The following is a 17,398-nucleotide window of genomic DNA, read 5'->3' as shown; positions in this document are numbered from 1 at the left end:
CATAACATATGAGGAACTCTGAGGAATCTGGGTCTATACTCGATGGAGTTTAGAAGGATGAGGGGGAATCTGATTGAAACTTACAGAATACTGAAAGGCCTGGACAGAGTGGAAGTGGGGAATACGTTTCCATTAGTAGGAGAGACTAGGACCCGAGGGCACAGACTCAGAGTAAAGGGAAGACCTTTTAGAACAGAGATGAGGAGAAACTTCTTTAGGCAGAGAGTGGTGAATCTATGGCATTCATTGCAACAGAAGGCTGTGGAGGCCAGGTCATTGAGTGTATTTAAGACCAAGATGGATAGGTTCTTGATTGGTAAGGGGATCAAAGGTTACAGGGAGAAGGCGGGAGAACGGGGTTGAGAAACTTAACAGCCATGATTGAATGGCGGAGCAGACGCGATGGGCCGAATGGCCTAATTTCTGCTCCTATGTCTAATGGTCTTATCTCCTTAGCCAATCATATGAATTAAAACTCTTGATTTTAATGTCAAATCATGTTCTGAAAGGGAAATAAAAAAGAGGGGAAGTAAACTATTGGATTGAGAGGGAAAGGGAAATTAAGTAAAATAAATTAAAATTGACATTGTTAAAACCTCCTCGGAAAATTCAGACCTGAAGTAATGAGGCTTCATGTATGTGATAGTTAATCTTTGGTGCAAGAGAGTAATTAAGACTTAAAATGTAATTAAAGGGGCACTTATGTTTGTTTTGGCAAGACTGTGGCAAGTTGAATGGGCAAGTATGACAAGCGTAAAAAAATGGAGGAGGCTAGTGCTTGACATGCTGTTTAGATATTCACATTTAGCCTTGAAACTGTTCTTCACCAGAGGTTGCTGTACCATTTACACATAAATAACATCAGGCATCATTCGTCTTGCTGTTACTTTGGCGGAAAATTCTGTCTCTATTTGTTGACATACCAAACACAGTGCTCTTACAAATTCCAGGTATAATTGCTGAGCTTGCTAGATAAAGAAAACTGACTACTGAAAGTACATTTGGAGTGACTTCATTAGTTCAGCTTCTCCTTTATTTTGTCAGATTTTATTGAAGAATGTCTAATTAGTTATACCCTTACTGGACTCCTTAAGTTTACTTACTCATTTTTTTTTGTTTAATTCACATGTTCACCATCTTGTTAATTATGATTTGATACTGCTTTATGAATATGAAATTTGAAGCAATCAGCTCTAATCTATATTTATGACACCAAAGCGTGACATAGAAACCGTGACAGGACTCCACCTAACATGCACTATGTTTAATGTATGATAAACACAGATTTAAAAACTGAACAATTTGTAACACTTCTCTGCAGCATTTCTTTAGACAAGTGCAGAAATATTCTCAAACATACCTGTTTGCCACTGAGTTGGTAGAAGGAAAGCCGCTGCCCCCAATCTGCCACAGCTAGGATGTCAGTGTGTTCATCTCTGTCCAATCCAAAATTAAGGTTCAGAAGATATTATTGATTATATATCACAATGATTTACCGAATGTAATATGCATTACGTTTCTGCCTTTTTTTAATTCATTAATGGGATGTGGACATCGCTACAAAGCCAGCATTTATGGCCCATCCCTAATTGTCCTTCAGAGGGTGGAAGTGAGCTGCCTTCTTGAACTGCTGTACCCTATGGTGTGGGCACACCCATGCCCGGTTAGGGAGGAAGAGAGTATGGCATCATTCATAACAATAACAGTGCAAGCCAGGAACCAGTAATTCTGTGACCACTTTAATTGATACAGAAAAATCTATTTTTGCTCATAATAAAGGACAATAAACCTGAACTTCAGGCAAAATGGGAATGAAGTTTTTGAATGTTTAAATCTAAAGTATTCTTAACTGAGGGAAAAGGAGAAATGACTATAACTGACTGGAAACAATGCTTTGACTTATATGGAGGAGATATTCACTGTAATTGCTTTGTAGTAATTCTTAAGAGAGAAGGAAAGCTATAAGATTCAAGGTGCCACCTCTCTCACTGTGTCACTGTCAGGGTGCATAATGGCAACTTCAAATACTATGAAAAAAGGAATCACGTAATAATTTTATTTTTTTGTGAACTGAATAAAGATGAAAGGTAGCAGTGCTGGGGAATGAAAAATATTTTTCCATCTGTCACCCCTATCAAGCATTCATACTTCAGGTATATCACAGACCAAAACGATAGCAAAGTTCTCTTTGCTTTGTATAAACAATGTGCAACTTCAGAACTGCATCAACACTGCACAAATCGGAATTTTCCATTTTTAACACCAGCTGCCCTTATTGTAAATTATTGAATAAAATTGCCAATTCAATGCTTATTAGCTTCCAGTTATGGATTTTATGCTGGCTGAAGAACCATACAAATTGAGAACTAGGTTGAGACTGTCCAAACCCAATTTCATATGCTGTAATAACCAGGAGAGAAAGATGACTTTCATTTCATTAGGCTGGACTGGACTTAAACTAAGATTCCATTGACAAAAAGGCATTTTTGGCAACCCCATCCAGTCCACAACAAAGGATTTTACTTTTTGATATCTGTAATTCATATCAATATAAATCTAACACAGATACCACTGCAACTAATAAACAGTGTCTGCAGTTAACATTTTGATCTATTTTATTTCACTTTGAATGGTAAGCATCCTAAAAACTCCAAAAAGGTTTGGTCCAGCTCACTGAGATACATTTCCTTACTTACTTAGATGGATTCCAGCAAATTGACCAGATTGGCACAGCACCAGGTCGCTCAATTCTCACTTTCTCTTCTCCACTCTTACTTCGGATACTGACAATACCGCTGAACAGGCTGATGGCCAAGTACTGACCATCATTTGTCCAACTAGTAAAGTAGAGCAAAGAAGAACAGGTTTAGGAAACAATTTTAAGGGGGCAAAATTACAGTGACTGCATTTCAAGACACTGTTATTGAACTTTACCTCCTCTCCTCCTAAAGGCATTAATCCCCTGTTGAGATATGCTATACATTCTGCTGGATGCGTGATGCTGGGATGATCTGGCTCTCCTTTACTCACATGAATAATTTGGCTCCCAGTACAGCCATCGACTACTCCTCTTCATCTAGCACATAGATCATATTAAGTGGGAATGAAGTGCAGTAATTTTTTGAAATGTGATATTTTCCAATTGTAGTGCAAAACTGAATGTAGGGGATGGCTTCCTAAGTATAACAGTGAAAATACTTTTATAACACTTGCAGTAATTCCCAAGATATAGCCAAAAGTTTTCATGACTAATCCCAGTGTCCCTTTATCCCAGTACTTTGATCAAAAGGTTCTGGCCAGAAGGTAGGATGAATGGCATCGTCCCATCCCAACTCCATCATTTGCATGTGCTGGTCACTGTGAGGGTCATTTTGTAGCCTGATAAATTTGTGGTTCCTTTTACAGCTACATAGACTAATCCTTCAGCCAGGAATGAAGAAAATTGTTGAGAATAAGTAACATGCATTGCAGTTCTGTGGTGGTTAACATGGAATTGTAACAAAACAGATACACAGAGCAACAGATTGGAAATTTGCAACTACAAGCATGAAGATCAAACAGTTTGTAACCTTCAGCTTTGGGAAAATGTTTAAAACCCACATGAGCAATGGTACAAGTAGCAAGGACTGGGTTACCTGCAGCAGGTGATTTTGCTGTTGACTTTGTGCTTGGAGACAGATTTCTGCTCTGGAGACCACAAACCTGCATTTAATTAATTTTAAACATAAAGGCAAAACTAAGTTAAATAATAAACGTGTGAATCTTTAAATCCATTAATTCGGTCAATCATTCTGTTTCTTTCTAAGCTACTTGCAGTATTTATTTCAAAAGTAGGGGTCTAGCAAACAGCAAGGATGGCTATAACAGATTTCAGGAGCACATGGACAGATTAGTGCAATGGATAGACAAGTGCCAAATGCAACTTAATACTGAGAAGCACGAGGTAATAATTTTGGAAGGAAAAACCAGGAATGGGAATATATACTAAATGGGAAGACACATGATTGGAGGTGAAAGGTACTTCGTTAACATGAATAGACTACCAACTGTTTTCTATCGTGTATCAATAGCCAGTCATCACAAGACCCAACCTTCTTGATTTTTGAAAGCCTTTTATTATAAGCCTTGCTTGCTTTTGCAGCAGACTGCAGAATGTAGGAGTAACGTCAGATAGAACATCACTGCTAAAATCAGGCTATAAAATCTAGTCTTTTTACCAAGCCACAAGGCTTAAAGTTTTAAAGCCTTCTTGAAAGCCTGTTTCAGAAAGGTCCGAGGTTTGCCTGGAAAAGGGAAACTGGTGCTCTGGCTACAAGTGTTACGACATACAAATTAGGAGCAGGAGTAGGCCATTCAGCCCCTCAAGCCTGCTCTGCCATTCAATAAGATCATGGCTGACTGACTGTGGCCTCAACTCTACATTCCGCCTATCCCAATACCCTTTGAATCCCTTGTTAGTCAGGAATCTATCTAACTCTACCTTAAAAATATTCATACCCTGCCTCCACCAGTCTCCGGGAAGAGAGTTCCAAAGATTCGCAACTCTCTCAGAGAAAAAAATCTTCTCGTTTCTGTCTTAAATGGAAAACCTTTATTTTTAAACTGTGTCCCCTAGTTCTGGTCTCTCCCACAAGCTGAAACATCCTTTCAGCAGTCACTTTGTCAAGGCCCCTCAGGATCTTTTATGTTTCAATAAGATTACCTTTCAATATTCTAAACTTCAATGGATACAGGTCCAAACTTTACTCATAGGGTATCACCCCACCACCACCCCAATCCCAGGTATCAGTCTAGCGAACCTTCTCTGAACTGCTTCTAACACATTTATATCCTTTCTTAGATAAGGAGACTAGAGCTGTACACAGTAGTCCAGATATGGTCTCACCAACGCCCTGTACAAGTGTAGGAAAACATCCCTACTTTTATATTCCATTCCCCTTGCAATAAATGACAACATTCCATTTGCTTTCCTAATTACTTGCTGTACCTTCATACTAAATTCTCGTGATTACTATTCCAAGACACCCAAATCCCTCTGTACCTGTGTTCTAAAATCTTTCTCCATTTATATAAGCTGTTTTTCTATTCTTCCTGCCAAAATCGACAAGTTCATTTGCTTCCACATTCTACGCCATCTGACAAATTTTTGCCCACTCACCTAACCTACCTATGTCCCTTTGCAGACTTATGGCCTCTTCATAACTTATTTTCCAACCTATCTTTGTGTCATCAGCAAATTTAGCAACCATATATTCAGTCCTTTCATCCAAGTCATTGATCTAAATAGTAAATAGTTGAGGCCCCAGCACAGAAAACTGTGGCACTTCATTCATCACATCCTGCCAACCCAAAAATGAACCATTTATGCCTGCTCACTGCTTCCTGTTAGCTAACCAATCCTCTATTCATGCTAATATGTTTCCCCCTACACCATGAGCTCTCATTTTGAGTACTAACCTTGAGTAGTGGCATCTTGTCAAATGTCTTCTGGAAATCTAAGTACGGTATATCCACAGATTCCCCTTTATCCACGTTGTTTATTACTTCCTCAAAGAACTCCAATAAGTTTGTCAAACATGATTTCCCTTTCACAAAGCCATGTAGATTCTGCCTGATTGCACTGAGGTTTTCTAAGAGAGGCACTATAACTTCCTTAATAATAGATTCCTGCAATTTCCCTATGACAGTTGTTAAGCTAACTGTACTTTTCTGCCTCCCTCCTTTCTTGAATAGAGGAGTCACATTCACTTGTTTCTAATCTGATGAAACCTTTCCAGAATCTAGGGGCAGAATTTCCCCATGTCAGGCAGGCCGGTTGGGAGCAGGCGCAGACCCGATCGCCACCTGCGAGACAAGGGTGGTGCTGTTGTTGTCTGGCGCATTGACCTCTACCTCGTGGAGGCTGAGCATCAACTCGCAGACACTTCCTCCTACCTCTCCCTGGACCATGACCCCACCACTGAACTTCAAGACATTGTTTCCAGGACTGTCACTGACCTCATCTCCTCTGGGGATCTTCCTCCCACAGCTTCCAACCTGACAGTCGCCCAACCTCGGACGGCCCGCTTCTACCTCCTACCCAAAATCCACAAACAGAACTGTCCCGGTAGACCGATCGTCTCAGCTTGCTCCTGCCCCACAGAACTCACTCATTCTCTCTCCCCTTTAGTCCCTCCCCACCTACATCCGTGATTCCTCTGACACCTTACGTCACATCAACAATTTCCAGTTCCCTGGCCCCAACCGCTTCCTCTTCACCATGGACGTCCAATCCCTCTACACCTCCATCCCCCACCAGGATGGTCTGAGGGCCCTCAGCTTCTTCCTCAAACAGAGGCCCGAACAATCCCCATCCATCACTACTCTCCTCCGTCTGGCTGAACTTGTTCTCACACTGAACAATTTCTCCTTCAACTCCTCTCACTTCCTCCAAATAAAAGGTGTGGCTATGGGTACTCGCATGGGCCCCAGCTATGCCTGTCTCTTTATGGGGTACGTGGAACATTCCTTGTTCCAGTCCTACTCCGGCCCCCTTCCACAACTCTTTCTCCGGTACATCGATGATTACTTCGGTGCTGCTTCATGCTCTTGTCGGGACTTGGAAAAATTTATTAATTTTGCTTCCAATCTCCACCCCTCCATCATTTTCACGTGGTCCATCTCTGACACTTCCCTTCCCTTCCTTGACCTCTCTGTCACAATCTCTGGTGATAGACTGTCCACCCATGTCCATTACAAGCCTACCAACTCCCACAGCTACCTCGACTAAAGCTCCTCACACCCCGCTTCCTGTAAGGACTCCATCCCATTCTCTCAGTTCCTTCGTCTCCGTCGCATCTGTTCCGATGATGCTACCTTCAAAAACAGTTCCTCTGACATGTCCTCCTTCTTCCTTAACCGAGGTTTTCCACCCACGGTCGTGTCCGGCCCATCTCCCGCGCATCTGCCCTCACGCCTTCTCCTCCCTCCCAGAAACATGATAGGATCCCCCTTGTCCTCACTTATCACCCCACCAGCATCCGCATTCAAAGGATCATCCTCCTCCATTTCTGCCAACTCCAGCATGATGCCACCACCAAACACATCTTCCCTTCACCCCCCCGTGTCAGCATTCCATAGGGATCGTTCCCTCCGGGACACCCTGGTCCACTCCTCCATCATCCCCTACTCCTCAACCCCCACCTATGGCACCTCCCCATGCCCACGCAAAAGATGTAACACCTGCCCCTTCACTTCCTCTCTCCTCACCGTCCAAGGGCCCAAACACTCCTTTCAAGTGAAGCAGCATTTCACTTGCATTTCCCCCAACTTAGTCTACTGTATTCGTTGCTCCCAATGCGGTCTCCTCTACATTGGAGAGCCAAACGTAAACTGGGCAACCGCTTTGCAGAACACCTGCGGTCTGTCCACATGAATGACCCAAACCTCCCTGTCGCTTGCCATTTTAACACTCCACCCTGCTCTCTCGCCCACATGTCTGTCCTTGGCTTGCTGCATTGTTCCAGTGAAGCCCAATGCAAGCTGGAGGAACAGCACCTCATCTTCCGACTAGGCACTTAACAGCCTTCCGGACTGAATATTGAATTCAACAACTTTAGGTCTTGAAATCCCTCCTCCATCCCCACCCGCTTTCTGTTTCTTCCCCCTTCCTTTTGTTTTTTCCAATAATTTATATAGATTTTTCTTTTCCCACCTATTTCCATTATTTTTAAATATTTTTAAATCTTTTATGCTCCCCCCACCCCCACTACAGCTATACCTTGAGCGCCCTACCATCCATTCTTAATTAGCACATTCGTTTAGATAATATCACCAGCTTCAACACCTGTGTTCTTTTGTCTGTGACATCTTTTGATGATCTGCTCCTATCACTGCTTGCTTGTCCCTAGAACCACACCATCCCCCTCCACTTCTCTCCCCCCCCACACTCACCCACCCACCCCCACCCCCCACTCCCCCTCCCCCGCCACCTTAAACCAGCTCATATTTCACCCCTCTCCTTGGATTCACCTAGTTCTGTTGAAGGTACAGATAGCCCTAGTGGGGGTGGGGTGGGGTGAAGGGAAGGGGTCGAAATGGGCTAAAAGGTAGAGATAAAACAATGGATGGAAATACATTTAAAAATAATGGAAATAGGTGGGAAAAGCAAAATCTATATAAATTATTGGGGGAAAAAAGGGGGATCGGAAAGGAGGTGGGGATGGAGGAGAGAGTTCATGATCTAAAATTGATGAACTCAATATTCAGTCTGGAAGGCTATAAAGTGCCTAGTCGGAAGATGAGGTGCTGTTCCTCCAGCTTGCGTTAAGCTTCACTGGAACAATGCAGCAGGCCAAAGATGGACATGTGGGCATGAGAGCAGGGTGGAGTGTTGAAATGGCAAGCGACAGGGAAGTCTGGGTCATGCTTGCGGACAGACCGAAGGTGTTCTGCAAAGCGGTCACCCAGTCTGCATTTGGTCTCTCCAATGTAGAGGAAACCACATTGGGACCAAAGAATGCAGTAGGCTAAATTGAGGACAGTGCAAGTGAAATGCTGCTTCACTTGAAAGGAGTGTTTGGGCCCTTGGACGGTTAGGAGAGGGGAAGTAAAGGGGCAGGTGTTGATACTTTCTTTTGACTTCTTTAATTAGTCAAGGATTTCCTGTCCTTCCCTTAGATTCTTTCTTTCTCACTGGAATGTATTTTTTCTGCGTATTCTCAAATATCTACTGAAATGTCTGCCACTGCATCTCTTCTGACCTATCCCTTAACCTAATTTCCCTGTTCACTTTAACCAGCTCTGTCTTCATGCCCTCATAATTGCTCTTATTTAAATTTAAAATACTAGTCTTAGATCCACTCCTCTGTTTCCCTCAAACTAAATGTAAAATTCAATCATATTATGATCACTGCTACCTTCACTATGAGATCATTAATTAATCCTGTCTCATTGCACATTACCAGATCTAATATAGCCTGCTCTCTGGTTAGTGCTAAAATGTGCTGCTCTAAGAAACTGTCCCGAAAACACTCTATTAACTTATCAGCCGGGCAATCTGAATTGTCCAATTAAATATTGATTAAAATCACGCATGATTATTGCCGTACCTTTCTCACAAGCCCTCATTATTTCTTATTGTGTATCCCGCCCGACAGTGTGGTTATTGTTCGATGGCCAAAAAACCACTCCCACAAGTGACTTCTTAACTTTACTATTTATCATCTCCACCCAAACTGATTCTACATCTTGACCTCCACTAAGGTCATCCTCTCTCCATTGTACAAATGTCATCCTTGATTAACAGAGCTACCCCTCTACCTATCTCTAACTTCCTGTCCTTCCTAAGTGTCATGTACCCTTGAATATTCAGGTTCCAGTCTTTGCTATCTTACAATCAGTCTCTGTAATGGCTATCAGATCATACATATTTATTTCTATTTGTGCTGTCAATTCATCTGTTTTGTTATGAATGCTACATGCATTCAGGTACAGAACCTTTAGTTTATTTTTGTAACCTCTAGCCTTATCTGCTGGTGCACTCTTAGGTATGTACACTCTGTCCCTTCCTACCATGTTCTGATCATCATTTCCCTTATTTCTAACTTGCTCTCTTACCATGTCTTCTCCATTTACTTTATCACATCTTCCAAAATTTGATCCCCTGCCCCCACTATTTTATTTAAAGGCCTCTCTACCACCCTAATTTTACAACAGAATACTCATCCCAGCACGGTTCAGATGAAGGTCGTCCCAACATCCAGCTCTCAATTTCACTGGTACTAGTGCCAGTGCCCCATAAATCAAAACCAATTTCTGCCACACCAATCTTTGAGCCACGCATCTAACTTTCTAATCTGATTTACCCTACGCCAATTTCCTTGTGGCTCAGGTCGTGATCCAGAGATTATTGCCTTTGAGAATTTGTTTTTTAATTTAGCCCATAGCTGCTCATACTCCCTCAGCAGAATCTCTTTCCTCATTCTACCTATGTCATTGGTACCTACGTGGACCACGACCACTGGATCCTCCCCCTCCCACTGCAAGTTCCTCTCCAGCCCACAGCAGACATCCTGAACTCTGACACTGTGCAGGCAACACAGTTGCTCTCAGCTGCAGAGGACTGTATCTATCCCACCGACTATATTGTCCTCAACTACCACAAAGGCTGCAAGAATCTTGAATCTGTAAATAATTGCAAAAGCTGAGGCTCCTCCACTTCTACCTTCTGGGACTCCATACATGCCTCAATCGCAGTCACACTCTCTTCTCCCTGACCAAATCAGAATGCCCTTTTCTAAAGGGTGCGACTGCCTCCTGGTACAAAGTGTCCAGGTAACGTTCCCCTTCCCTGATGCATCGCTGTGTCTGCATCTCAGCCTCCAGCTCAATGACTCTGAGCCAAGGCTCCTCAATGCACAGACACTTACTGCAGATGTGTTTGCCCTAGATCACTTCGGCGTCCAGGTATTTCCACATTCTTCTGTGGTAACACATCACCTGCCCTACCATCTTTATTATGTGTTAAGTAATTTATTTTCAATTAATTTATAATTAATAAACACTGCTGCTCCCAATAACCTTTACTACAACTAGCAAACCTTTCTACAACTTATAAAACCTTACAATTACTAATGACACAAGTTTTGAAGATAAACGAGCAAAATAAGCACCAAAGGATGAACAGGGGGTCTCTTTTCTCCTGAAAAGATGCAATTCTGTAATTCTATGGTATGATCCAAGTCACCTAGGGTTTTCAATACATAATTTTCTGAAAGTATAAGTGCAGGTGCATTATGATAATAGCAATCTGTATTTAATAGGCGCACTTAGCACATGAATGGAACATTATAAGCTAAAATTAAAATTTGTCACAGAGCCACATAAGGCAATGTGACAGATGACCAAAAGCTTGTCAAAGAGCTAGGCTTTAAGAAGAACCCTAATGGGAGAAAGATAAGTAGAAAGGCAAAGAGATTTAGGGATGGAACTGCATAGCTTAGGGCCTTGGCAGCTGTTGGCATAGGAGCAACTGAAATCAGGAATACTCAAGGTGCCAGAATTGGGAGAGCACATAAATGTCAGGGAGCCGTAAGGCTGGAGTAGATTGTAGAGATGGGGGAAGAGGTCAAGACCACGGAGAGATTTAAAAACAATGATGAGAATTTTAAAATCAAGGCATTGCTTAACTGGGAGCCAATGTAGGTCAGTGATCATAGGGATAATGGGTGAATGGGACTTGGTGCAGGTTAGGACACAGGCAGCAAAATTTTGAATGACCACAAATTCGCAGAGGGTAGAATGTGGAAGGCTGGTCGGAAGTGCATAAGATCAGGCAAGTCTAGAGGTAACAAGGACATAGACAAGCACTTCAGCAGTAGATAAGCTAAGGCAAGGGTGGAGTCGAGCAATGTTATGGAAATGGAAATAGATGGTCTTAATGATAGCATGGATACGTGGTAGGGATGTCATCTCGGGATCAAATATAACACCAATGGGCCAAACAGACTGGTTTCATCTCAATGCTGTTGCCAGGGAGAGACTGACGATTAGACTTTGGCAAGGGCACTGGACAGGAAGAGCAGGGAGAGAATAGAAAGGGGTAACTGGGGTCGCTGCATGAGAGGAGGTGACGACAAGTGCCTTGGTAGAACTTCAGGGAATGCTGAAAGAGGCACAGAGAGGTTTTAGGGTAATTTAAGAGGGAATCAAGTCTGGAAGCGCAGCCAGACAGTAGGAAAAACAATGAGTACTGAAGTACAGGGGCACATGAGGGAGAAATGAAAGAGGTACGATGGAGTGTGGGGTAAACATGAAGGACGAAAAAGGGAGTGAGAGGGGAAAACAGAAGTGATGGACACAGAGTGGCAGCCAAACCATGCAAGTGGACACCTGGTAACTAAACTACATAGACATGGTTGCAGTCAGCAAACAATTTGATGTCTAGGTACCAGAATAAAAACAAATAGCAGCTTGGAGTACAAAGGTAAAGAATTAATTACAAATTTTTGCATATCATTGGTTAAGCCACAATTAGAGTACTGTGTGTAGTTGTGAGTGCCCCATTATACAAAGGATATTAAATCCATATACAGAATTCTGTATGGATTCTTCAGGATGATGCCAGGTTTAATATATCCTAATTTTTATGTAGCTAGGCCTTTGTAACTTGACCTTCCCCTGAGCCCATTTATGTGTGCATTGTGGCTGTTGCCACAAACCCAAACCCATCAGCTTCTTTTTCCAGCTTTTTCTTTTTTTTTTAAATTTATTTTGTCTTTATCCTTCCTAGGCTTTTCTCTTCTACCTCATGTCTTTTTTTATGTTTCCCCTCTTAGATACTCTTCCTTTCCAATTCCCTACCTAACTCTTCAGTACTCCTTGACTATCCTGCTCCCTTGCTGCTGTACCAGGCTTGAGTCCCTCTGAGAAGGCCTACAGCTTCCCTCTGTGCCTCTCTTAGCATCCTCCAAAGGGCTCAAGGCACTCGATGCTGGCTCATTAGAAGCAGCAACGTTAATTGCTCCATCCCGCTCTCTGGCTAACCTTCCCACACATCTAATGGGGGCTGATCTGGTCAATCTCCTTCCATCCAACCCATCCCTCTCACTGCTGATCTTATGGACTCTGCCAGTGTCTCATATCACATCTCTCTCCAAAATGCCCATTAAATTGTGAACAAGGCCCTTGCCATCTATGAACTTATTGTGGATGGTTGCATCACATCATGGCCTTAAAGGAAATGTGGCCGAGGGGTAAAGACACCTTTCCTCTTAATGAAACTTTCCCACCTGGCAAAAACTTCCACCTCTGGCCCAAAACTGTCATGGTGATGGTGTGGCACATTTCACCAAATCACATCTTGGCCTTAACCCCTACTCCATTGGTACTTTCTCTAGTTCCACCTCCCTCACCTCTCATTCAAAATTCTCATTCTCTATATCACCTGTCCAAGTTTTCTCACTGTGATAGCTTCAATGCTTTCCTCCCTCAGCCTTTGCAGCAGTCGACCTCTCATCCTCAGTAATTTCAACACTCATCACGACTCATTATGCTCTCTCTCCTCTGAGTTCACTTTTTTATCCTCCCTGCATGCAAACTCCCCAACACATTTTCATAACCATCCCTTTGACATTTCCATCTCATGAGGTCTTGCTCCTCGCATCATATCAAATCACAGATAAGGCCATCCCTAATCTCTTCTTTGCATTACTTTCCACCCACATCCTTCCATGCCCCAACCCTACATCTTTCTGTACCTGCCCCTGGAAAAAAACTATCCCCTAATTCACTTACAAATGTACTTCCGGAACACCAAGGGTGGAATTTTCCTAGAATTACAAGGTAGTGGTCAGGTAAGATGGAGTCCAACTTGCCGATGAAAATGGCAGGTTTTCACACTGTATCTTCCTAAGCCCGCCTCATTATATATGCACACCTGTAAAACACACCTTTTCCATGGTGGGCGGGCTCTCATTCACCTGCTTGCCATTGCCCCGCATTTGCATCACGCCAGCTGCCATCATTAAAAGGCAGCCGCCAGCAAAGCGCTCATCACCACCAGCTCACCACCACCAGTTCACCACCCACTGCCTGGGAGACATGGCCAGCAAAGGCAAAAAGACTGCAGCCCCCTGCTTCAACGATGGATCCCTTGAGTGACTGCTGAATGCCATGGAAGCCCATTGGGATGTGCTCTACCCCCACTCTGGCTGCATGACAGATATCAAGGTCACCAAGCTGGCTTGGGAGGCAGTGGCAGTGGCGGTCAGCGGAAACGCCCTGCAGAGGAGGACAACCACCCAGTGCCACAAAGGATGAATGATCTCCTCCGTTCGCCAGGATAAGTCACTCTTTTCATCACTCCCAACTCACACACTCACAAACCCATCACACGTCCACAGGGCCCTCACTCTCTGCCAGTGCAAGGGACATCACCATCTCTCATACACACCGTCATTGTCCTCATCCCATCTATGGGACAACTCACCACCCATATAGGCCAGGCATACCTATCATCCGACCCAGCAGGCATCCTGATACACTCTCTCATCTCAATCCATGCAGGACAAACTGGCTCACAACATGAGGGAATAGGTGGAGGGAATTCAAAGTTCTGACAAAATTCAAAAACAGAGCAACCCAGCTGGCCAGCGATGGCCGGGACCGGTCCTGTGCTGACAGTGAGGTCGGTGCTGCTCTGCCAAGTGGGAATCCAGCAGTGCAACATCCATCAGACAACCATGCTGCGAGTGATGTGTCCTGTTTCACAGGCCACTGCCATGCACTAATCATCTCCCCTTGCTTGCGCAAGTACATCTGGGAAGCAGTCGATGGAGTCCACGACCCAGAGCCTCCAAGCAAGCTACAAAGAAACCTCTAAAGAGGAATCTAAGGCCCTCTCCCTGAAGTCCCGTCAGAATGCTCACCCACACCCTCCACCTAGCTTTAGAGTAGCCTCGGGATTACAATCTGGTGAGTACATCACACTGATCCACAGCAGGCGGCGGCAAGGACTTCCCAGGTCCCTTGCACTTGGAGGACTGTTGGTGGCCAAAATGTTGCTGAGTGCGAGTCAGATGAGGAGCCTCTGGACTCGGTCATGTCACAGTTGCTGGAGCTGCAAAGGCAAGCTAGGGAACAACAGGAAGAGATGTCCGCTGCACTCCTCAGATTGCAAGGCACGATGGAGGAGTTGATCCATCTTCAGGCTGAGGTGATAGCGCCGGCATTGCAATGCACCAAGGTCAACACAAGGTCAACAAGGTCAAGGTAGGATGGCGGCTGCCATGGAGACCTTGGTCCAGGATGTCACTCCTGCACTGCTGCATGGGCTAAACTCCATCGCTGATACCATAGTTGGCCTCCAACAGTGTGTACGCAAGAAGGGAGCTGGGCAGCTTGATCTCATTCCAGCTACCCCTTCTGCTCACAGAGTCAGCCAGGGGCCCTTGGGCACTCATGGTTGGGTGGGGGTGGGGGGGGTGAGAAGATCAGCAGGTGCACGCTCTGGGGCCATCCACCCAGGTGACTCTGGGAGTGACTGGCCTACCTGACTCCCCTCTTCCTGTGACCTCTGCTGATCTAACTTCACAGGCTGAGGAGGGTGCCACTGCCACACAGCAGGACCCCAAAAGCAGGCCGGGGCCCTCCAAGTCTCAGCCCTCCAGAGGGCGCCCGCCAGGGTTATCACAGACGGAGCGTTGCAGTCAGCAGGCTGCCTCCACCTCCCCTGTGGATCTTCAAGGAGCACCAAAACATAGCAGCAGGGTTAGGACAGTTAAGGAGAATTAGTTGCACAGCCTGGGCCATGGATGTTAACCACTTGTACATAACGTTCACTGTTGTCAATAAACTCCCAAGAATGTCTCCCTGCCTATGGCTCCTTGTTCTGATGAGCAGTGTTTGTGTCACTCAGATGTGAAACCTTTCTGCACAAGATAAAAGGCAGGTGTCTCAGTCCAAAGCCTCTTCCCAGTGCTCTGTGCAGCCTTTAGACCACAGTGATGGTCCAGCCTCACACTCCATGGATACATTAGTGATGCCTGCACCTCAGCAGTGCTGGTCTTTGCTGCCAGAACGTAGTGGACAGGTGCCACAGAATTCTCTCATACTCTGTGTGCTCTCAGCACCTTTAAAGGTGGGGCTGGCCCCCATCACACAAGCATCTGTGACCAGTGATGCTGTGCACCAGCCCCTGAAGGGCTGAGGTGCTGAAGGCGGACACAACATCAGATGCATCTAAAGTTTCATGGCTGCATCTCCGAGATGGCCCTGATGATGGAGCGCAAGCAAGCTGCCCTTGGCCCGACAGGAGTCAGACATTCTCAGGGGCTGTGTGGACATCCATGGAGTGTCCTCACTGCATGTTGTCATCATTCTCCTGCAATCGAGTGACTATTCGGCCTCCACTGCATCTCCACGACAGATGCATTCTCTCAGAGGGTATTCGTGCTGCGATAAACCAGACTGGCATCAAACGTTCACAACAGCGCTGTGAGGATCTACGGGGACACCTTACTGCATGCCGTCATCATCCTCCACAAATCTGACAGCTATGAGGGCCTCCTAAGTGCCCCTGCCTCACCTAGCCAGTGCAAGAGCCTCATCCCCGTCATTGTCACCACCGCGGGCTCCCTGACCCTCATCCCCATCAGTGTCCTCCTCATCAGAGGAGACATGGAGCTCCTGCATCTCCTCCTCAGCTAGCTCCTCATCCCGTTGCAGTGATAGGTTGTAAAGGGCACAGCAGACGACGACAATGCATGACACCCTCTGTGGACTGTATTGCAGGGCTCCACCAAACCGGTCCAGGAACCGGAACCGCACCTTCAGCATTCTGATGATCCACTCCACCAAGTTGCAAGCTGCAGCATGAGCCTCATTACAGCGTTGCTTTGCTGCAGTCTGAGGCCGCCGCATGGGTGTCATCAGCGGCAGCCTCTGTGGGTAGCTCTTGTCCCCAAGGAGCCAACCCTGCAACCTCTGTTGACCCTGGAAGACTGCAGGGATCTGCAAGCGACTCAGTGTGTAGGTGTCGTGCACTCCTGTGCGCATACCTGCAGGATCGCATACCAACTGCACATTCAGTGAGTGGATGCCCTTGCAGTTGGTAAAGTCCACTGAATGTAGCGATGGAGTCTTGAACGCCACATGAGTGCAGTCAATTGCACCCTGCACCTGTGGGAATCCCAAGAGCAAGGCGAATCCAGTGGCCCTTGCATCCTGGCTGTCCCAGTCCCGGGGCGAAATGCACAAAGTTGTGCACCACGGAGAAGATGGCATCCCTGACCTCATGGATGCATTTGTGGATGGCGGATTGTGAAATCCCACAGATGTCACCTGTGGAGCCCTGAATGGAGCCACTGGCATAGAAATCGAGCAGCACGGTCACTCTCACAACCACTGGCAGTGCATACCCTCCATGTCCTCTTGGTGCCAAGTCCTGCAGTAAGTTGCAGGTGTGAGCCATCAGTTCCCTAGACATGTGCAGTTGTTGGCAACACTGGTTCTCAGTCCTCTGCAGGATTGGCAGGCAATGTCTACAGACCCTGGGTGTCACTAGGTGCCGATCAGCCACAGCTCCCTGTCGCTCCTGGACAGCGTGCGCGGGAGCTCCTGCTAACCCTTCTTCATCAGGTTGCTACTCCTGCCTTTTTGCAGCCAGGTGCCTCCTCAGTCGTTCTCTCCTCCATCTTCTACGGACTCTGTAGGCCATTAGGCATGCAGCTAGGTCACCAGGATCCATGATCCTGACATGGTCCTCCTGCAGCATGAAAGGGAGAAAGAGAGACATGGTTATCATGGCTGTACTTAGCACCTTTCCTGGCCCTGTGTGACCGCTCCTTAATGCTTTCAGAGAATGCTGGTCACCCCTCTGACGGCCAGAGGTGAATGTACTGCATGGCTGCCCTGTCAA

The 17,398-nt window shown here is 45.5% G+C and overlaps 1 protein-coding gene across 2 annotated transcripts in view; it reads right to left on the bottom strand.

Annotated features, from left to right (window-relative positions):
- Nucleotides 1-17,398, bottom strand: part of ift122 (intraflagellar transport 122 homolog (Chlamydomonas)) — a 171,980-nt gene that overhangs the window by 125,774 nt on the left and 28,808 nt on the right. For both annotated transcript variants that reach the window (XM_041191120.1, XM_041191121.1), the window contains exons 6-8: nt 3,636-3,702; nt 2,697-2,837; nt 1,361-1,436 (exon numbers count right to left, since the gene is read on the bottom strand). In XM_041191120.1, the coding sequence (XP_041047054.1) occupies nt 1,361-1,436; nt 2,697-2,837; nt 3,636-3,702 (284 nt within the window). The remainder of the gene's footprint in view (nt 1-1,360; nt 1,437-2,696; nt 2,838-3,635; nt 3,703-17,398) is intronic.

The sequence above is a fragment of the Carcharodon carcharias genome, chromosome 7 (assembly GCF_017639515.1).
Source record: "Carcharodon carcharias isolate sCarCar2 chromosome 7, sCarCar2.pri, whole genome shotgun sequence".
Taxonomy (NCBI): domain Eukaryota; kingdom Metazoa; phylum Chordata; class Chondrichthyes; order Lamniformes; family Lamnidae; genus Carcharodon; species Carcharodon carcharias.
This window is presented reverse-complemented; position numbering and strand designations above follow the sequence as displayed.